Source organism: Anabrus simplex, chromosome 2 (assembly GCF_040414725.1).
Source record: "Anabrus simplex isolate iqAnaSimp1 chromosome 2, ASM4041472v1, whole genome shotgun sequence".
Classification (NCBI taxonomy): Eukaryota; Metazoa; Arthropoda; class Insecta; order Orthoptera; family Tettigoniidae; genus Anabrus; species Anabrus simplex.
In genome coordinates, this window is record NC_090266.1 from 324,822,351 (window position 1) to 324,845,853 (window position 23,503).

At 41.3% G+C, this 23,503-nt stretch overlaps 1 protein-coding gene across 2 annotated transcripts in view; it reads left to right on the top strand.

Moving 5' to 3' along the window:
* The window catches only part of nes (lysophosphatidylcholine acyltransferase 3 protein nessy), a 478,088-nt gene that overhangs the window by 152,798 nt on the left and 301,787 nt on the right, over positions 1–23,503 (top strand). For both annotated transcript variants that reach the window (XM_067140683.2, XM_067140682.2), the window contains exon 3: positions 2,815–2,937. In XM_067140683.2, the coding sequence (XP_066996784.2) occupies positions 2,815–2,937 (123 nt within the window). The remainder of the gene's footprint in view (positions 1–2,814; positions 2,938–23,503) is intronic.

Consider the following 23,503-nt stretch of genomic DNA (forward strand, 5'->3'; position numbering starts at 1 on the left):
TTCAGACTGGGTGAGTTGGCAGTGCGGTTAGGGGCATCTGGGAAATAGTGGGTTTGAACCCCATTCGCCAGCCCTGAAGATGGTTTTCTGTGGTTTCCTATTTTCACACCAGGCAAATGCTGGGGCTGTACTTTAATTAAGGCCACAGCCACTTCCTTCCCACTCCTAACCCTTCCCTATCTCATCATCGTCATAAGACCTATCTTACCAATATAAATGGTCCGTTATTGGACATTATAAATTTTCAAGCTAACTCATTCCTGGTTGCCAGCGTTTCGCCCCCGTGTGCTAGGCTGGGCTCATCAGTTGGTACCTAGCACACCTACCAAGACGCTGGCCAGTGCATACCGTGGAGGCCACTGCATAGGCTAATTGTAGCCACCGGCAGTGCCAGTGCACTATGAGAGACTTTGTCTCATTATCAAAAATTGATGCCTTCTGGGCCATCTCATGGAATGAGTTAGCTTGAAAATTTATAATGTCCAATAACGGACTATTTATATTGGTATTATAAATTTACTCATTCGGAACGAGTATTTCAGATTCCCTTTGTGAATCAACATCTATATCATCTGTGCCAGTGTGACGCAAAACTAATAATAATAATAATAATAATAATAATAATAATAATAATAATAATAATAATAATAATAATCCTTTCTTCAGAAAATGAAATTTATGCATAATGTGAATAGCTGCCTGCATCCATTAACAGGAAAATAACTAATATGTTGATGTTGAGTCTTTCCTAGAAATCTTGTAGTTAGTGATAAAATAGTGTTATTTTAGGAAACTGGTGAGTCAGAGGATATGTCAGTGAACTACTGGAGAGGCATCTTGTATACAAGAAATAGATTAGACATTGTTTGAGATTGAAAAAAAAAAAAAAGCTTGATAAGAAAAGGGTTTTATTGGAAAGATGTATAAAATATTTTTTAAATGTTAAAAGAAATTATTTTATATCATTCAAACATATGTCACACTATTTCTGTAATATATCCTTCAGTAAATTCTTTGGCAATCTGAACCCTTCTTAAGTATATTTATGAGTCATCTTCATTTAGCATTCAGAAACAATTTGTTGGAAAGAAGCTGTAATTCATTGGAGCAAATAATAATAATAATGGGGCTTGAACTCACTATCTCCTGAATGTAGGCTAACAGCTGCATGCCTCTAACTGCATGGCCAACTCACTCAGTGGATCGGGGATGAGGTGAAATTATATTATATGACATGTTTTTACGGCTGTCGCCAACCTCAGTTAAGGAGCTTATGAAGGATACTTATTTGATGTGATTTGTAACTATAACGAAAATATATATGCAGTATGTATATACATACCAGAATGCTTCACACTGTAGTTATGAATATTCTTACTTTTGTGTATTTCAGATATCTAATAACATTGTAGTTCAGTTGCAATGTGTGATAGAACTTAAATATATCGAATGATTTGGCTGCCTTCTGGGCCATCTCATGGAATGAGTTAGCTTGAAAATTTATAATGTCCAATAACGGACTATTTATATTGGTATTATAAATTTACTCATTCGGAACGAGTATTTCAGATTCCCTTTGTGAATCAACATCTATATCATCTGTGCCAGTGTGACGCAAAACTAATAATAATAATAATAATAATAATAATAATAATAATAATAATAATAATAATAATAATAATAATAATAATAATCCTTTCTTCAGAAAATGAAATTTATGCATAATGTGAATAGCTGCCTGCATCCATTAACAGGAAAATAACTAATATGTTGATGTTGAGTCTTTCCTAGAAATCTTGTAGTTAGTGATAAAATAGTGTTATTTTAGGAAACTGGTGAGTCAGAGGATATGTCAGTGAACTACTGGAGAGGCATCTTGTATACAAGAAATAGATTAGACATTGTTTGAGATTGAAAAAAAAAAAAAAGCTTGATAAGAAAAGGGTTTTATTGGAAAGATGTATAAAATATTTTTTAAATGTTAAAAGAAATTATTTTATATCATTCAAACATATGTCACACTATTTCTGTAATATATCCTTCAGTAAATTCTTTGGCAATCTGAACCCTTCTTAAGTATATTTATGAGTCATCTTCATTTAGCATTCAGAAACAATTTGTTGGAAAGAAGCTGTAATTCATTGGAGCAAATAATAATAATAATGGGGCTTGAACTCACTATCTCCTGAATGTAGGCTAACAGCTGCATGCCTCTAACTGCATGGCCAACTCACTCAGTGGATCGGGGATGAGGTGAAATTATATTATATGACATGTTTTTACGGCTGTCGCCAACCTCAGTTAAGGAGCTTATGAAGGATACTTATTTGATTCAAGCGATGGTAGATTCAGACCCCACTATCAACTGCCCTGAAAATTGTTTTCCATGGTCTCCTGTTTTCACACCAAGCAAAGGCTAGGGCTGTACCTTCATTAAGGCCATGGCTGGTTACATTCCAGTCCTAGCCCCTTCCTTTCCCACCATTGCCTAAAACCTATCTCTTGAGTTCATGTGATGTTAAATCACCAGGAAGAAAATCATTGTTCTTCAATGCAAGATTAATTGGTAAATTTGGTGAATTGTGCACTACTTCTTTCTTCCGGAAATACTCTTAAAATATTTTAATGTGTCTTAACTGAAGACGTATTTCTGTACATACCTCTATTTCTTTTAGCCTATATATGTATTTCCTTAAGGGGAGAGTGTAGCTTTGTAATATTCCAGTAGAGCATATCATTGTATAAAGGAGATTTATTTTGTGTTTAAAAGATATTTTTTGTTTCTTTAACATCGATAAAATGTTTTTGTTTCAGGAACGGAAGTTTTGCATTCTACTGCCTCAGTGCTTGTTGTATATGCAATATTGGTTCTTGCTGGTGGAACAGCGGCATCAGTGTTACTGGTTTTCACATTCAGTATGGGATATCTTTTAATGGGTAAGATCATCTTTTTAAGAAAGTATGAATTTCTCAGAAATGAATGCCTTTTTCATGTGAGTTACTTTTTATCTATCATCATGTAGCAGAACCTGAATAGACACTTCACTCCTCTACTCATATATTTTCATTAATTTTTAGATAAATATGTTGAATGTACGGTATATTTGCACTGATCAGTGTCAGATATCGTAAGTAATTGTTTGATTAAACATTCCGTGATCCTCTTAAAATATAAGATGACCCAGCTTCTTAGTTAAGTCTACTCCACAATAAGCTTGAGAACTGCACTGCTTGGGAATATGAATTTTGTTGGTACTGATGATAGCTAATTGTAAATGTACTTCCTACTTCTGAAGATTGATTATTATGTTTACGAATGCTTTGGGGCAGCTATCCATACTCTATGTCAAACACACATTTTCCTAAACCTATGGTCCTACAGTTCCCAGAATAACAGAGGTTATCAGACTGTTTTTAAGTTTACAAGTAACATGGAACTGATAACCATTTGTCAAAAACTTTAAATGCAGGTCAGTAGCACTATCAAATTTTTCTTGATGCTCTTTGTATTATTGTTAACTGGAATTTGGTCTTCTTCAACTCCATTTCTAAATGACATTTGTTATAATCCTTCATCCAATTCTCTGTCATAAGCAACTGACTATTGTAACTTTTATGTAGAGCTTATCAAAGGAATTGGTATGGGCAAGAGAGCTGTCGTCCAGCATACCCTGTTATGGACATGTCTTGCTGTCTCTATTCCGCATTCCCTAGCGTCCTTAAAATAATTCACATGTCCTGATTCTAGTTAAGTGGTAGGTCAGTGGCTGAAGTTCGATGTACTACCAAGGTATTGAAATAGGCTTACTGACAATTGCTTCCTTTAAAATGCAGCTACCACGAGCACTGTAAGCTTCATGACGAAAAGAATTTGACTACTTTGAAATATAATGCTTCGTATACCATAAATAGCTTTGCACATAATTAAAACAAAGAAAATCCATCTCCATACAGGCCATAATAGCCAGTGGAAGGTAAAGGCTTCCATTCCATTCCATAACCTTGACCTTGACGTTATGTTTTATTCTACTTGAGAAGTTATTTATTGAAGTTCTTGGACCTGATTGAGGATGATCGATATCCCTGGAGTTTCTAGTGCAAATTTTTGTGCACAAAATAAGCTGTTCTGTTATCTCATGGATATAATACGAGATGTATGTAGTCAATCAATCAATCAATCCAATCAATCAATCAATAAATCTGCATTTAGGGCAGTCGTCCAGGTGGTAGATTCCCTATCTGCTGCTTTCCTAGCCTTTTCTTAAATGATCGCAAAGAAATTGGAAAATTATCAAACATTTCCTTGGTAAGTTATTCCAATCCCTAACTCCCCTTCCTATAAACGAATATTTGCCCCAATTTGTCCTCTTGAATTCCAACTTTATCTTCATATTGTGATCTTTCCTACTTTGAAAGACACCACTGAAACTTATTTGTCTACTGATGTCCTCCCACATCTCCACTGACAGCTCGGAACATACCACTTATGAACATTAAAATAAGAATTACAGTTTACACCACCTTTAAAGTACTTATCCTTCCTTATATTTAGGATATAAACATTACAACAGGCATTATAAGATGGGACATGTTTCGCTTAACTGTCGTAAGCATCATCAGCCAAAATAAATCTTAGCCTAAAGTTAGGTCAGGGCCCTGAACCTGTTGTCCTTAAAATATATGGTACCCTAAGAATAAACATTTACATTTAGAAAATCAAATAGGCTTAAAAATAGTGTGAAAAAAAAAAAACAACAACATAGAATGTTCATCATGGCTAAGAGAAAAACATACAATCATGTTGAACAGAGGTAAAAACAAAAAGTGCAATACAGAGCTGGTAGTGAAATAATTAAAATCATATAGGATGTCATTGCTACCAGTCAGTCAATCAGAATGTTCATACATAAAACAAGTGTGAAAACATATAAGACTTTTCATCATGGCTAAGTGAAAAAGCATGCAAATCGTTTTGCCATAGGTTAAAAACATAAGGTATAATACAGAGCTGGCAGTGTAATAAACAAACTCATTGCTACCAGTCAGTTAATAAGAATGTTCAACAATGAGATTTATTGCTTGTAACATACCACTTAATTGAGCAGCTAGTCTCCTTTCTCCTAAGTCTTCCCAGTCCAAACTTTGCAACATTTTTGCAACGCTACTTTTTTTTTATTTACGGAAATCACCCAGAACAAATCGATCTGCTTTTCTTTGGATTTTTTCCAGTTCTTGAATCAAGTAATTCTGGTGAGGGTCCAATACACTGGAATCATATTCTAGTTGGGGTCTTACCAGAGACTTATATGCCTTCTCCTTTACATCCTTACTACAACACCTAAATACCCTCATAACCATGTGCAGAGATATGTACCCTTTATTAACAATCATATTTATGTGATTACCCCAACGAAGGTCTTTTCTTATATTAACACCTAGGTACTTACAATGATCCCCAAAGGGAACTTTCACCCCATCAACACAATAATTAAAACTGAGAGGACCTTTCCTATTTGCGAAACTCACAACCTGACTTTTAACCGTGTTTATCATCATACCATTGCCCGCCGTCCATTTCACAACACTATCGAGGTCACCCTGCAGCCGCTCACAATCTTGTAACTTATTTATTACTCTGTACAGAATAACATAATCTGCAAACAGCCTTATCTCTGATTCTGTTTCTTTACACATATCATTGATATATATAACAAAACATAAAGGTCCAATAATACTGCCTTGAGGAATTAATTACCTTCTTAATTATTACAGGGTCAGATAAAGCATTGCCTACTCTAATTCTCACCCATTCAGTCACTCTTTTTTCTAGTCCAGTAGCACTCATTTTTGCCAGTAGTCTTCCATGATCTACCCTATCAAATGCCTTAGATAGGTCAATCGCAATACAGTCCATTTGGCCTCCTGAATCCAGGATATCTGCTATATCTTGCCGAAATCCTACAAGCTGAGCTTCAGTGGGATAACCTTTCCTAAACCCAAACTGCCTTTTGTCAAACCAGTTATTAATTTTGCAAACATGTCTAATATAATCAGAAAGAATGCTTTCGCAAAGCTTACATGCAATGCATGTTAAACTGACTGGCCTGCAATTTTCAGCTTTATGTCTATCACTCTTTCCTTTATACACAGGGGCGACTATAGCAACTCTCCATTCATTTGGTATAGCTCCTTCAACCAAACAATAATTAATAAGTATTTCAGATATGGTACTATATCCCAACCCATTGCTTTTAGTATATCCCCAGAAATCTTACCAATTCCAGCTGCTTTTCTAGTTTTCAACTTTTGTATCTTAATGTAAATGTCGTTGTTATCATAGGTAAATTTTAATACTTCTTTAGTATTACTCACATCCCCTATCTGGGCATCATTTGTAACCAACAATCTTTACATACTGCTGACTGAATACTTCTGCCTTTGAAGATCCTTGCATACATACTCCCCTTGTTCATTAATGATTCCTGGAATGTCCTTCTTGGAACCTGTTTCTGCCTTAAAATACCTATACATACCCTTCCATTTTTCACTAAAATTTGTATGACCACCAATTATGCTTGCCATAATGTTATCCTTAGCTGACCTCTTTGCTAGATTCAATTTCCTAGTAAGTTCCTTCAATTTCTCCTTACTTCCACAGCCATTTCTAACTCTATTTTGTTCCAACCTGCACCGCCTTCTTAGTCTCTTTACTTCTTTGTTATAATATAGTGGATCTTTACCATTCCTTACCACCCTTAAAGGTACAATCCTATTTTCACATTCCTCAACAATTGCTTTAAACCCATCCCAGAGTCTGTTTACATTCTTATTTACCGTTTTCCACCGATCATATTTACTTTCAAAAAATGCTTCATGCCTGCTTTATCAGCCATATGGTACTGCCTAATAGTCCTAATTTTAATACCTTCTTCTCTTTCACATTTATTTTTAACTACGACAAAAAACAGCTTCGTGATCACTAATACCATCTAATATTTCGGTTTCTGTATAGAGCTCATCTGGTTTTATCAGCACCACATCCAAAATATTCTTCCCTTTAGTTGGTTCCATCACTTTCTGAATCAGCTGCCCTTCCCATATTAACTTATTTGCCATTTGTTGTTCATGCTTCCTGTCGTTCGCATTACCTTCACGATTGACATTTGGTAAATTGAGATCACCCGCTACAATCACGTTCCTTTCCCCACATAGCTGATAATCTTATCAAATAATTCTGAATCAGCTTCAGCGCTACCGTTTCCCAGACTTTACACTCCAAAGACATCAGGTTGCCTATTTTCTTTAGAGATGAGCCTTACACCGAGAATTTCATGTTTTTCATCCTTAATTTTTCGTAGCTTACAAATTCTTCTTTCACCAGACTGAATACTCCCCCTCCTACCATTCGTATCCTATCTCTACGATACACACTCCAGTTCTGTAAGAATATTTCTGCATCCATTATATAATTTCTCAGCCATGATTCAACTCCTATTACAATATCTGGTAAGTATATATCTATTAAATTATGTCATTTGATTCCTTTGTTTACAATGCTTCTACAATTGAGCACTAACATTTTTATGTCATCCCTACTTGACTTCCAGTTCCCTGTTCGCTTAACACTGCTCCCTAGGCCACCCCGTTTCCCGGAATGTACCTGCCTGTAATCCTTCTAAACAAGTTTCCTAACTTATATGTACCACTGCGGTTTAAGTGAAGGCCATCTGAGCGCAGATCCCTGTCTCCTACCCACCCATTAGGATCCAGAAATCTCACTCCCAGTTTCCCACATACCCACTCCATAGTCTCATTTATATCCCCAATCACATTCCAGTCAGTATCCCTCCTACGCAGTATTCCACTGATAACAATCTCCGCTTCCTTAAACTTCATCCGTGCTGCATTTACCGGATCCCACACATCCCCAGCTATGTTGGTACTTATACCTGCTTGCCTTACGTTGTTAGTAGCAATGTGAAACACTAACACCTTTTCCTTTCCCTCTTCCTTCTCTTCTACTTTCCTCAACATCTGCCTCAACTTGATTCCTGGATAACACTCTACCCTGGTTCCCTTTCCTCCATACACTTTCCCCACATGTCTAATGATGGAATCCCCCATGACCAGAGCCTCAACCCTACCCATCTCATTTGAACCCCTCCCCTCCTGATCAGCCTTATCTTCTCTCACTGCTGCAGAAGCTACTTCCTCCTCCCTTTTCTCCCTTCCCTGTTCCAGCTGTCTTTTCCTTTCCACTACACTACATTTCCTTTTCCTACCTTTTCCCGTCCTCCTACTTCCATACATATCAGCAACAGTTCCCTGTTCCTCATCTTCCCTCGGTTGTTCTACTTGCAGTGACTCGTACGGATTTCTCACAGACATCTGTCCTGAATTCTGATCCTGAATAGAGCCCTTAGCCTGCAATCTCCTTCCCCTTAAAACATTAGACCACCTGTCTTTTACAATTCCCCCATTTCCTTCCCATCCCTCCTTTACACCTACTGTATCCTGTACATTATTTGAGGGAGGCTTACTTTCCTTGCTGTCCTCTGAGAGAATCCTAATTATCTCTGTCAAACTCTCCAACTCCTCCCTCATACTCCTTAATGCCTGGCTACACCCACAGTTCCTACACTTGCACTGCGTAGCCATTATTTATGGAATAATGAGAAGAAAAATAAAAATAAAATAACTTATTCTGTGCAAATAAATTTGAAAAGAAAGTAATAATGCCTATAGAAATGAATGGAAAGAAATATTGTTTAGGATAGTTCACAAAGATCACACAACAACAAGGTAATGAATATAAGCTACTACTACACTACACTGCTACTTAGTTGTACAAATTTTTTTTCTACAACACCCTAACAGAATGAAAATTACTGTTTATTACTGAAAATCGAAAGTAATACACAAGAATTAGGTCTACACAATTCCAAACTGCAGTTAAGTCTACCCTAATTACTGCAACAGAATTCTAGTAAGAGAGTTAATACAGATACAACAGATACTATAGATACTATTCTACACAAATATTTCACAGTAATAGAATAAGCACACTAATTTATAATAAGATACCTACTATAATACACAACAGTGATTTTAAACTATGTTCAGACGTATCCTAATTATAATACAACAGGTTATTACTAAGCACAAACTGAAATGGAAATTACAGTTAAGCCTAAAGTTTGAAATTCGCAAGAACTACCGTACTTCAGAATTACCAACAAAGTTAAACGCTTAGACAGAATATTATTTCTTTAGTATTACTTTATCCTACTATGCTCTAATAGAAACGAAACCTTGCGTTTATTTAAATGCTTAAGTATCAAAAGGATTGCCGTACACAAAGAAAAACACGAATATAACAGGCAAGATACTATCTAATATACCTCATCTTCACTACAATTCTCAACTGAAATGTGGTTATGTGGTTATTACAGCTGGTGGATTACTATTATTTTCCCTACTCCACGGGACGGAGAATAAAAGTGTCCTTAATTAGGCCTACTGAAAAATACGAGGTTGTCTACAATAATTTCTCAAAAATATTTCTGTGTTGTCATTGTGACCCGCGGCCTGTCAGCTGTGTTTACATTGATTAGTGCTGCACACATGTTGTACTAGGCATGTTTATCTGTGAATGCTAATTGTCTCGGTTGAATTTGCAATATAAAATCGGCAAATATGAATGAAGAATAAATACATATGCACGTTTATTTAGACAGCTGTGAGGATGATTGTTTATTTGAATTAGACGAAGAGTTGAGAGAACTGTCAAGTGAAGATGAAGGTGTAGTGAACTCCAGCATTGCAAGTGTAACTTCAGCAACTGGACCTGTGTGTAAAAAAACATGGAATGATATGCTGTTTCTGTAGATTCAGAAGAGGAAGTTCCAGTGACTATTACAAAAGCAAGAAGACACGTGATAGTAATGGGCCGGGGTGGAGAAGGGGATCGGCACACAGCAATGATGATGCTTCTCAGGTCACTGTTGATAATTTGAGTAACAGTGATGCTGAACATACTTCCGCCACATACATATGGGAATGCAAACGACAGTAGTGTTTACCGGAATGTAACATTTCATGATAGTGAGTCTCCTAGACTAAGTTATTCATTAGGTCAGAAAACTAGAGGACCACAGGTTCTGCCTAGCTGCATCACTCCACTTCAGTTTTTTATGTTGTTTTTTACTCCTGCACTGATGACGAAAATTATTGAAACTAATTCCTATGCAATAGAATATACGATAATAATCATAATAATAATATAATTATAATTACTAATAAAAGTTCTGAGTTTAATCTGCTAGGTAATAATGTGCAAAACTAATTTGGACCAGACTGTTGGAACATGTGACAGAAAATTGGACTGCAAAGGGTTAAGAACCATGAGCCTACTTGTGATTAGTACTATCATGCGGGGAAACCCATGGGTTGCCTGTACTTGTGAGTAGTACCACTGTGTCAGGTACTTGTGATTAGTAGCAGCAGAGAGTGGTTGACTGTGGGTTTACAGTACCTGTGATTAGTACCACTATATGCGGAACACCATGGGCTTACGTTGTCTGTGATTAGTACCATTACGTGAGAAACACCACGGGTTTCGGCATTGCCTTTGATTAGTACCACTATATGAGCGACACCGTGGGTCTGCGTTGCCTGTGATTAGTACCCACTATGTGAGGAATACCACGGGAATACTGGTACCCGTGATTAGTACACCTATGTGAGGAACACCATGGGATCGCATTGCCTATGAGTGGCACCATTATGTGAGAAACACCATAGGACTGTGTTACCTGTGCGACGTACATTACTTGTGCGTGGTACCATAATGTGTGGAACACCGTGAGTCTACAATATTTTGATTAGTACCGCTACAAAGGAAACACCATGGTTCTACTTTACTAGCGATAAGTACCTTTGTGAGGGGCCGTTGATGTGGATTTTGGACCCCTTTAGACAGCAAGTATCGTCAATTCAGAATTGCGCTTTGGAAGCAGTCCCTTGGTCAGTAATACTATTGTTTTAAGATAGTTTCTGGGAAGTTCATAATCATTGTCAATCGTCGTCTTTTTGAATTCTAGCCTGTGGATCAATTTTGGAATCATTTTTAACTTTCAGTGTTGTGAGTTGGATCTACTGATTGTTTTAAATTCATATTCATCCATTCTTTCATCACCACATTTTCAATTCTGGTCAGTGGATGAATTTTTGACTTGTAAATTGTCGTTACATTCTGCCTCATTTCGTACCATTGGGGCCGATGACCTAGATGTTAGGCCCATTTAAACAACAATCATCATCATCATCATATGGTGGACTGAGTGAACCCGTGGGCCATGTGGCACTCCACACGTGAAAATCTTGTTTCCATATTTCTCAGCTTACTGGCAGGAAATACAGTAGAACCCATATCCTTCTGGGTGAACCGAGCATTCCTTTACCATTTGTGTTTCCTAGATCCCAGTGTGCATAATGAGTCCTCAGCTTGAAGGCTGATTGCATCTCCATATGCTCCTCCATTGGCTGTCACTGAAGAGGCACACTAGGGAAGTGGGATTTATATTTTCCCGTTGCTTTCCTCACAGAGCCAAAAGGAATTATTTCATGTTAGTCTGCCAAACCCACTGATAAGTACACTGACTTAGCAAATGTCATCTAATAGCATGTGGGGCTTCCTCTGGCCCTGCGAACTGCAGTGAGACGCTGTGGAAGTGAGTTGACAAGTCCCTGGTAGTCCTCTGGATGCAGCTGACACCAAATCGTTTGCAGAGCGGCCGCCAATGCTGGTCTGTTTGTGGGTGCAGGATCCATGGCACGGAGCCTGCATTCCAGGACATCCCAGATATGCTCGATAGGGTTTATATCGAGGCTCCTGCGTGGCCATGGCAGTCATTGGACCTCCGCTGCATGTTCCTGGAACCATTCCCGGGTGACGTGGGAGCAATGTGGCGGCACGTTATCATCTTGGAACACCGCAGAACCGTCTGGGCGCTGGAAGGCCAAAAATGGGTGGAGTTGGTCTCCCAGCAGTTCAACATACCGTGTTCCATTCAAAGTCTCTTCCAGAACAACTAGGGGGCCCATTCCATACCAGGAAAATGGACCCCAGACCATAACAGAGACACCAGCGCCCTGGACCACATCTTCGAGGCAGGGGGTATCCATCGCTTCATGTGGTCTGCGCCATACACGGTGCCTCCCATCGGCATGGTGCAGTTTGTGATTCGTCTGACCATATCACGTTATGCCATTGTTCCAGTGTCCATCACTGGTAACTGGCGACAAATGCACGTTGTTGTGCCCGTGGCACCCGTGTGCGGAGCCGGCTCCCACACCCCATAGAACCCATGTTCCTATGGATTGTCCACTGGAAGACTTGTCTAGCATGGCCTGTGTTGAATTGAGCCGTGATTTGTTGCATGGTTGCCCGTCTGTCACTATTGACAATCCGTGTCTCAGATGTCACCGGTCACGGTCATCGAGGGTGGCTGGACGGCCGGTCGTTCATCTGTTGTTGACGGTGACACCCGCATTCAACCATTCACGATACACCCTGGACATGGTTGATCGTGTGAAGCCGAATTCCTGCACCACTTCCGAAATCACACTTCCCATCCGTCGGGCACCGACCACCATACCCCGATCGAACGGTGTTAGCTCATGCGACGTTCCATGTTACACCTGTCACATGCACAGCCACTGCTCACAAGGTCTGCTATACAACTGCCACTGGCACACGGGGCGTGTGGTGCGCAGACAACACACCTGCGCATCAGTGCTCCGCTATCCCATGATATTTGCTCAGTCAGTGTATACTCAGCTGACTATACAAGCCAAACTTTCCTAACATTTATCACAAGGACTGGCTGCATTAGGAATGAAGTTACTAAAATAGCTCATACCTCAGTCTCTTCATATCATCAAAGTCAGGGGTAAAGACTGAGATAGATTATGTCTGTACGTTGGGTATTCAGCCCAAAGGCTGATTTGGTCCTCTACAGTTCCGCCAACAGCTGTCATAGATAGTCTAGGCGTCACTGAAGAGGCATAGTAGGGAGATGAGGAGTGAGGTAGTTTTCTGTTGCTTTCCTCACTGAGCCAGAAGTTGCTATTAAATATCAGTCTGCCAAGCCCACTGAAATGCATGCACCAACCGATCGTATGACTGATATTTTCAAACCATCCATAACAGGGATTGGCTGAATAAGGAATGGTATTACTGGCATCGCTCATACTTCAGTAACTTTTATATTGTCAAAGCCAAGGATGAGACTGAGACAGGTCAATGAAAGTAACAAATTTATTCTAGCCCATACCAGAAGACATAGTGCACTGTAAATACTACATCTCACCAACAAAGGCAATGAGATAAATTAAAGGAAGTAAAAAAGCTTGTTTTGCTGCATATTAGAATTAGTGTTGCCAGATGTACAGTTTTGCCCAGAAATATACGGTTTTTCCTCATTTTGTTCCACGTACGGTGCACCCTTTAAACCGTATGCGCAATGTTCCGTTTTTCAAAATCTTGTGGTTTAGACAGTAGTATAGTAAAAAACATATCAGATGTAAGGCTTTTCAGGCGTTTGCTCTATTAACCAGCGTTTCGTCTTAGGTCTGACACTAGACTCGTCAGAGGAGGATGTGTCAGACCCTACCCACTGACGCTGGGTGTATGCAGGTGAGCTTATCAGAAGCCTATATATGAGAGACAGTCTGATAACTACATACGGGAGTTAAATCTCCGCAATGGAATTATTGCCCGCCTAGCAATTCCAAATGGAAAATTCTAAACTCCCATGGAGGGAATTAGATATTTTTCACCAATAGAGCATGTCAAAAAACATATCAGATGTAAGGCTTTTCAGGCGGTTGCTCTATTAACCAGCGTTTCGTCTTAGGTCTGACACTAGACTCATCAGAGTGGGATGTGTCAGACCCTACCCACTGACGCTGTGTGTATGCATGTTTTTTTTTTTTTACGGGGGGGCCCCCGTAGCCCGCTCCCCCGCCGTGACCATCGATTCAATCTACATGGCCTCCGACATGCTATTAGTTTCTAAGAAGAAAAGAGATAGCTGGGTAGAGTGGGAAGTGATACTACAGGAGTATCTGCCTGTCCCCATGCTCAGCATGTTACCAGGCCAGATGTGGTTGTGGGTATCAATAGTGGTGTAATCGGGTAGTAAGGGTCAGGAAAAAACCACATAGGCGGAAATAGAAAGATGCCTACATGTAAAACATGACATTTTGTAGATAGCACATGCAAGGATGTGGGTTGGATTTTTCCAGGTTGTGTTAGTGAGGAGTAGGTATCATGCACAAGTCATGTCCATTATCCAGAAATGTTTGTTTGTTATATGGGGATCAGCCTTCTTGGCACTGCGGGATTTCGTGCGCGGGTCCAATGGCTTCTGGGCTTTGGAACCACAGGAAAGGTCCCATTGTCCAGCCGCCACTGTTCCCTGGTGCCAAGCCTCCATTTATGGAGAAGGGATAAGCCAAGCCAGCTGTATAGCTGGGGCTAGCGTCTTCTTTAACGTCTTCTTCTTTTCTCATCCCTTGGGTGTGTCCCTGCGTTGCGGTGGTGGCCACTCATGTCACGTCTAATCTAGAGATAAACATACACATACACATATATAAACAATGTGGCTAATCTTGTGCGATTGTTGTCCATGGGCGCTTCTTGAGGGGCTGGCCAGCTGCTTTCCCTCGTGTTACTGCAACATATACATAGAAATACAAGGAAGTGGAAAAAATAATATACAATTTACATACACTGGTATTATTATTATTATTATTATTATTATTATTATTATTATTATTATTATTATTATTATTTTAAAATTATTATTATTATTATTATTATTATTATTATTATTATTATTATTATTATTATTATTATTATTATTATTATTATTATTATTTGTGATTTTTGAGTGGTGTTGATTTGAGTATATTTTGATGAGTTATGCCTTAGAAGGAGTGTGGAGTCCGTTACCTTCTATTCCTGTGGCTGAATAGTATTTGTTTTGGCGTGGGGTACTTTTTGTATTGGTCTGGGTCGTACCTTCCAATACTCCTGATTAGGGGATTGATTTTGTTGCCCCACACCTTGGTGTACATTCGTAGTGTTTGCTTTCTAAGGTGGTATCTTATAGAGCGAGTGTTTGTTAGAGTGCGTAGGTCCCTTATTGCCGTTCCGTAAGGGAGTTTCGCCGCTGCTCGCAGGCATTTGTTTTGTATGCTCTCGAGGCTGTTTATGTTGGTTTTGGCCGTGTATCCCCATGCTGGGGCAGCATACATGATGATTGGCCTAATTAAGGCTTTATACATGTTGACTGCTACCTTGGTGTTAATGCTGGATATGCTGTTTAATATGGGGTACAGTTTAACAAGCCTTATTTGAACTTTTCGCCTTAAGTCTCTGACATGATGTAGCATCGTTAGCTTTTTGTCTAGGATTACCCCTAGATATTTGGCTTTTTCGTGCCACTCTATTTGTTTGTTGAATAGTGTCAGTGGTTTGATGTTGGCGGGTTGGTGTGTGCGTCTGTTTTTACGTGTGAACATCACTGCTTGGCACTTCTCTACGTTGACTTTAATGCGCCATTTAGTGAGCCACGGTTCCACTGTGCGCAGCGCTACCTGGAGCCTCTTTCTTGTGCTCAGAAGCTGTGGGTGCTGGACGGTAATTGCTGTGTCATCTGCATAGAGGTACGTGGTAGTGAGCTCTGCGGTCGGCATATCGTTGGTATGCAGGACGAATAGGATCGGTCCTATTAGTGAGCCTTGGGCTACGCCCGCTCTGATGTTTCGAGTACTTGATAGAGTGTTGTGCACGTCTACTTGAAATTTCCTGTCTGTTAGGTAAGACTTAATTAGCCTTACATATCCTGGATGGAACTCGTAGTCTATCAGTTTTGCTAGCAGGCCTTCATGCCATACTTTATCGAAGGCTTTTTGTATATCTAAGAATACCGTGCCTGTATCCCTTTGCTTGTTAAACCCGATAGTGGCGTGTTCAAGGAACCGCGTGAGGAGTTGTGTGGAGGAATGTCCGTTACGGAACCCGAATTGCTCGTTCCTTAGTGTTCCTTTCTCCTTTATGTGGTTTATGAGCCTTTTTAGCAGTATTTTCTCAAATACTTTGCTTAAGGCTGTTAGGAGACTTATGGGCCGGTAATTGTTGGGATCCGATTTATCTTTCCCTGGCTTCCCGAATACAAGGATTTTTGCTAGTTTCCATTGTTCTGGGAAGTATTGCAGCTTAAGCATGGCATTGAATACATTGGTAATTATTGTGAGGGCTTTCCTGCTTAGTTTTTTGAGAACTAGATTCATGATATCGTCTGGCCCTGCGGCTTTTTGGGGGTTGAGGTGATCAGTAATCCATTTTATTTCATGGATATTTGTCTTTTTAACTTCTGACCTAGGTGCATTGTTCAGAAATTCCTCTACCTTTGCTTCGGTTTGCCGCGTGAATTCGGGGTCGGAAGGACTGTCATTCGGTGTGAATGCTGCCTCTAATGTGTCAGCTATGATTTCGGCCTTCTCCCGCGTGTCGAATACTGGTCCATTTGGCCCCTTAATGGTGGGAATAACGTGTGGTTCGCGTGTGAAGTGTCTTGCTAGTTGCCAGACGGGTCTGGTGTTCGTGTTGAATTTTCGCAGTTTATTGTTCCATTCGTTGGACCGATGTTCTTTCAGGGCATTTTGAATTTCAGTGTTCAGCTGATTTTTCATTTCCCTGTCTATGTCGTCGTGGTATCGGGCCCAGCTTCGCCTGTGGCGGTTCCGTCTTCGAATGAGTTCCTTGACGGTGCTTGGAATTTCGAAAGTGTGCTCCTTATGTGTGTGGGTGGGTACGCTCACTTCTGTCGCTTTTTGTATTGCCTTAATGATGCTTGATATTGTCTCCTCAATCTCGGCAGGGCTTTCAGGGGTGTTGTTTTCTATTCCCTGTAACAGCGAATCAAGTTACCTTGCGAACTTGTCCCATTTGGCTGCTTTATAGTTTAGCCTTCGCTTGGGATTTAGTTCGTATCATTCGGGGTCAGCATCCAGTGTTAGTAGTACTGGTTGGTGTCTTGATCCTAGATCATTGATCACCTTCATGCTGTATTCCAGAGGGATGTGATTAAGTAGGGCGATATCCAGTATGTCGGAAGTGTGCCCTCTCGGAGCTAGGAAGGTGGGTTCCTTGGGTGCTGCTATGACATATTCGCGGGCGAGCATATGTTCGTATAGCGTGGTGCCTTGTTTGTTGGGTTTAAGACAGCCCGAGCTTTCGTGTTTCGAATTGATGTCTCCGCCAATTATCGTGTTTCTGGCTAGTCCTAGGAGTACATCAATGTCGCCTGTGTTGACTGTCCTTGGAGGGGAGTACGTTGCAATGACGTTAATTAACGTCCCACGTACTAACAGGCATATCCCGCATGCTTCCATTGCTACTAGCTCTGGGATTTCAAGCTCCATGTGTTTTAGGTCCCTTCTTACCAGTACTGCTACGCCGCCTCTGGGTGAGGGTCTGTCGTACTCGTGTACTTTGTAGCCTTTAACTGTTAATTTCGAGCCTGGGGTGAGAAATGTCTCTGCGATTAGTGCTACGTGTATTTCATGCTTTACTAGGAAGGCTTTGAGTTCTATTTTCTTGTTGCGTATTCCATCGCAATTCCAAATTAGAACTCTCAGTCCCTGTGTGTTGTGTGTGTTTATGTGGTGTGTATTTTGTGCAGCCATTTCAGGGAATAGAGATAAATGACTCGATGAGGTTTACTATTATCCTCAGCCACTTGAGATTCTCCTCCTCTGCCACCATTTTTAGGAAGTTTAGTATAGTGGGTATCAGGATGGTCAGCAGTATATTTATGCCTAGTGACTTCAGTATGTCTTCGGCCGCGTTGGTCTTCTGACCTGGAGGTTCTCGTGAAAGTTGTGGCTGGGGTAATGTGTTGAGTGTTGTGTTCGTGGTGGTGGGCGTGGTCTGGGTAGCGGATGCTTTGTGTGTAATCCTGGTTATCGTGCGCTGACTGCGAGGTGTGGAGCAGGCGGCGGGTTCTCCCTTTAGTTCCTGCTCGGGTTCCCTAGGCGTGGTCTTTGCGTCCCTTTTGTTCTTTTTATTTAGTGGGTTTGTCCTGCCTTGGTTGTTTGAGGCTATATTTCTGTTGCCCGAGGCTTGGAGAGTGGGGTCTGGTTGGGTTTGAGCCTCGGGGTGTCTGTCTTGTCTGGCTTGTTTATTTTGGGTCATGCCTCTGCCTGAGGGGCCTATACAATTGGCAGGGCCTTTATTTCCTGGTTGGCTAGGTTTACCTGAGGGGCCTGGTTGGCTAGGGGGGCCTTTGTTACTTGATGGGCATTTTTGAGCCTCAGGGCGGCCACGCTGTTGTTCTCTCGCGCCCTTCGGCCTCTTAGCTCTGAGGGAGCTTTCGTATACCCTGCGGCTCGGGCATTCACTGTAGTTGGCCGCGTGTTTCCCCTCGCAGTTGCAACATTTAACAAATTCCCTGTCTCCGCCATTCGGACAGTCTCGGGAGGAGTGGGGCCCGGCACACCACCTGCATCTGTGGCTAAGCTTACACCCCACTTGGGAGTGACCGAACCTTTGGCACACTCTGCACTGGGTGCATGTGGCTTTAGGCCGGTAAGGCTCTACCTTTACAGTCATGTTTAGGAGGGTGCGCAGACTCTCCATCTTTTCCACTCCCGACTGGTCCTTTAGCGTGACAAGATAGAGTGGGGCTTGTTTCCTCCCCTCCCTTGTTCGCATCCGCTGTACTGCCAGGACTGGGATTTGCTCAGCTGTAATGGCGTCGCCAAGCTCTTTGAACGTGTACTTCTTTACGGGGGTTCTGAGTACATATCTCTTAGTCCTCCCGTAGTTGAGCAGAGTGTACTGAATATCTTGCTCATCAAGTGCGATAGTTGCCAGGTGATAGCTTTCTTCTGAGTATAATATCAGCTGTACAGCTTCGTGCGAATCCCTCCTGGGCTTTATGAACTTATAGTGTGGGAGGTACTTGAGCAGTGCAGACTCAATTTTCATGAGGTCGTTGGTGTATATGGTGATTGGGTGGTTTCTCATGTTGTTGTGGTGTCTCTTGGGTTGCTGTACAGTTGAGTTTAGGGACCCTTCAGAGCGGATAGAGGCGTTGGGTTGTTCGTTAGCCTGGGTTTCCTTACCCTGCTTACGCTCCCTCTGGCGTGTCCGTCTGCTCTTGACTGTTACATAGCGGCCCTGCTGGTTTTCCGGTTCGGGCGCCGTGGCTTGCAGTGTGCGCGCTGTGAGCTCCGGTACTACCCTGCCTTCCTCCTTCTCGGGTGTTTCCCTGGTCTGGATGATGAGAGACTCGTCTATTACCAGCCTTGAATTGTCCGAGTTGGAGTCCTTGGCCAAGCCGTTCCGGTCTGTAGCCTCGAGCGGGAGAGGTCCGGCTCTTGAGGGCGTCGCCCCGGTTCCCGTTCGCTCTCCTGCTCCACATACCATTCTGCTCCGCCTTCCCAGTGCAGCGCGCTTCTAGATAGGGGCTCTGCAATAATGCTTGCCGGCCGGCTAGGTGCCGCTTGCACTGGTATGTGCGTCCCTGAGCTTATGGTTGTGGTGGTGGTGACTGTGTATGTTGTACTTGTGCGTGCCAAGTTTGCAATGTATCGCCCTGAGAGATGAATATTCTGCTCCAGGTATATAGCCTGCCCGTCGGGTGATGTACCCGGTGCCAGGTTTGTTATACCTGTCCGCTGTGATTTTTCAGATCTCGTGCGGCGTTCGGTGTTTAAGGGGGCTTGACCACTGCGCGATATGCTCCCCGTGCGTGCTATGGTACTGCCGTCTGCGCGCACGGCGCTTAACGGTGTCCTCGCAGCCTGGGGGGTAGCCTGCATAGTGGCCTTTCTCCCCTTAAGGGTCTCGGTTGTGGAACCGACGACCGGTGAATTGTGTTCGGGGAGAGGGGGGAAGTGACACTCTGACAAGAGCGTAGCGGTGCTGGTCTGTGTGGTTACCAGCTCTTGTAGTCCCTGCATTTCGTGAGAGCGCTGTGAGAACAGCGCTTCATTCACGACCGGCGAAATGACGCCCGCTACTTGGGTTGAGTGCTGTGATAACAGCTGCTCCCCCCTAGCGGCCGTCTCTGGAAGTTCTCGGTGCTTGAAGATTGTCTGTGAGATCCCAGGCTCATTGACAATTTGCTCTTTCGGAAGATTGCTCTTTTGGAAAGAATGAGCCTGGTCCTGTGTGTGTATCTGTGGGGGCAAGCTAACAAGAACTAGTGAACGCGGGGTGATCCGACACGAACGGGCCCCTGGCTCACGGCAATCCCTGACTAACCCTAGGCACCGAGAAGCGGTAGCCGGTTGGGGCGAGTGAGTGTCCATCTCGAAGGTCTTGACGGTCTCGGTGTGCGGCGAGCAGTGCGTAGCACTACCCGCAGCCGATGAGAGGAGAGAGAGAGCGGAGCGATAGGCACGTAGGTCCTCTCGCTAGCGCAGTCGAACTCGTCCTCTGTATGCAGGTGAGCGTATCAGAAGCCTATATATGAGTACAGTCTGATAACTGCATATGGGAGATAAATCTCCACAATGGGATTATTGCCCGCCTAGCAATTCCGAATGGAAAATTCTAAATTCCCATGGAGGGAATTAGATATTTTTCACCAATAGAGCATTTCAAAAACATATCAGATGTAAGGCTTTCCCCATAGTAGTATAGTATCGAAAAAGTGAGCGGTTATGATTAAAATATTCTGTATTCTGACCAATGATCAGTTATTACAGTTGAGAACAGCGCCTCTGGCAGTGTGCTAGTGGTACTAGTGGGCATGTAAAACATGAGTTTCCTCCATTTTATTCTTGGGTTGCATTGTGAGCGGACGCAGGGGCGTGTGCGGTAAACAAGAAATTGCTTTCGCTTAGTGGGTTATGTAAATGACAGCTACGTTAACCACATGGAATATTTTGAGTGATAACTGTAATGGATACATTAATAAATAAATGAGAAGGGGAAGAAATCGATGAAGTTGAAGAGAAAGACTCAAAGAAGAAAAGGAGGTTGCAGCAGTATCGTTCTGTCTGGGAAAAAGATTTCCCAGAATTACAGCACGTCGTGGGTAATTAGTACAAAGCGAGATGTAAAGTGTTACTGGAATAGCTGGAGAAGGCTTTTCTGTTAGTCATGGCAGAATAACGGATGTACAGTAACATTTGAACAATGCTTCGCATGAGGAGAGGCAGAGTTCAGGACGACATGCAACTGTATTGAAAAGCTACTTTCAGAAAAATTCTTCTGAGTCAGAAAAGTTAAGTCAACATTTTCATTGTAAGAGTTGGACCAGCATACATTTTTTAAATGAGTAGACTCTAATGTTGGCCTATCTTTTTTTTTCTTCAGAAAAGTGCACGGAACTTACGCTTGTATACCATGCTGTAAAACACCACCTAAGTCACGCCAGCACACTCTGCAATGTCAAGCTTCTGTCAGAATTGTTTCTGGATTCATCCTTAGCAAATAGAATATCTTGTGAGAAGACAAAATGTGAGGCTCTAGGGAAAAATGTATTAGGTCCATATAGTGTGGAATGTGTAACAAAACAATTAAGAGAACATGTCCTTTTTGGTGTGGGTTTTGATGCTTCAAATAAAGGAAACCAAAAATGTTTCCCAATAGCTATGAGGTATTTTGACGACAAACAGGGTATTTGTAACAGAATTATAGACTTCTATGAAGATGCGGAAGAAAGTCCTATAAAAATGTCTCAACAAATTTATAACAGAATTTTGTATCATGGTTTAATGTTGTCCCAGATTTCAAGCTATACAGCTGACAGCACAAATTCTAATATTGGGAAAAAAATTCTGTATATGTACACCTAATTGCAAAAAATCCAACCTTGGTTAAGTCAAATTGTTATGCAGATGTTGTTCACAATTCATGTAAAGCTGGGATGAATTCTGTGTCAATTGATATTGTAATGTTGATAATTAAAGTATTCAATTACTCTTCAAATTCTGCAAAAAAGAGTTTTGCACTTAGAAGAATTTTTTCAGTTTCTTGATATTGAATACACTAATTTGTTAAGACATGTGCCAACAAGATAGTTTTCTATGAAGCCTGCTATTGAAACACTGCTGAGAAATCTCCCAACTATATAGTATCTTATTTTTCAAATGTTGATGACTGTCCAGTATTCATTAAGAAATATTTGTTAGGTGCCTCAGAATCAGATTCTGGTAAGCAAACACTTCTAGTAGAATTGTATCTATATACAGTATTCCATTACATTTAGCAGATGTTTTCCATAAGGCAGTTCTTAGTCTTGAAAAGAGTGATCTGACAGTCTGTGAGGTATATACTGTTATGCAAATTTTGAAAATGCGACTAGAACAGAGAATGGTGGAATCATGTTTTGGTTACAAAGTGACTTGCACATTAAATAAATTGAAGGAATAGGCAGTTGTGTTTATGTTTCGTAGGTCTAGAGAAAGCATATGACAGGGTTCCAAGGGAAAAGATGTTCGCTATACTGGGGGACTATGGATTTCAAGGTAGATTATTAAAATTAATCAAAGGCATTTATATTGACAATTGGGCTCTAGTGAGAATTGATGGTAGAATGAGTTCTTGCTTTAGGGTACTTACAGGGGTTAGACAAGGCTGTAATCTTTCACCTTTGTTGTTCATAGTTTACATGGATCATCTGCTGAAGGGTATAATATTGCAGGGAGGGATTCAGTTAGGTGGAAATGTGGTAAGCAGTCTGGCCTATGCTGACGATTTGGTCTTAATGGCAGACTGTGCCGAAAGCCTGCAGTCTAATATCTTGGAACTTGAAAATAGGTGCAATGAATATGGTATGGAAATTAGCTTCTTGAAGACTAAATTGATGTCAATAGGTAAGAAATTCAACAGAATTGAATGTCAGATTGGTGATACAAAGCTAGGACAGGTCGATAATTTCAAGTGTTTAGGTTGTGTGTTCTCCCAGGATGGTGATATAGTAAATGAGATTGAATCAAGGTGTCGTGAAGCTAATGCACAGAACTTGCAGTTGCAATGAACAGTATTCTGTAAGAAGGAAGTCAGCTCCCAGAGGAAACTATCTTTACATCGGTCTGTTTTCAGACCAACTTTTCTTTACGGGAGCGAAAGCTGGGTGGACTCAGGATATCTTATTCATATGTTAGAATTAACAGACATGAAAGTAGCAAGAATGATTGCTGGTAGTAACAGGTGGGAACAATGGCAGGAGGGTATGCAGAATGAGGAGATAAAGGCTAATTTAGGAATGAACTCGATGGATGAAGCTGTACGGAAACCAGGTTTGGTGGTGGGGTCATGTGAGGTGAATGAAGGAGGATAGGTGACCTAGGAGAATAATGGACTCTGTTATGGAGGGTAAGAGAAGTAGAGGTAGACCAAGACGACGATGGTTAGACTCAGTTTCTAACGATTAAAAGATAATAGGTATAGAACTAAATGAGGCCACAACAC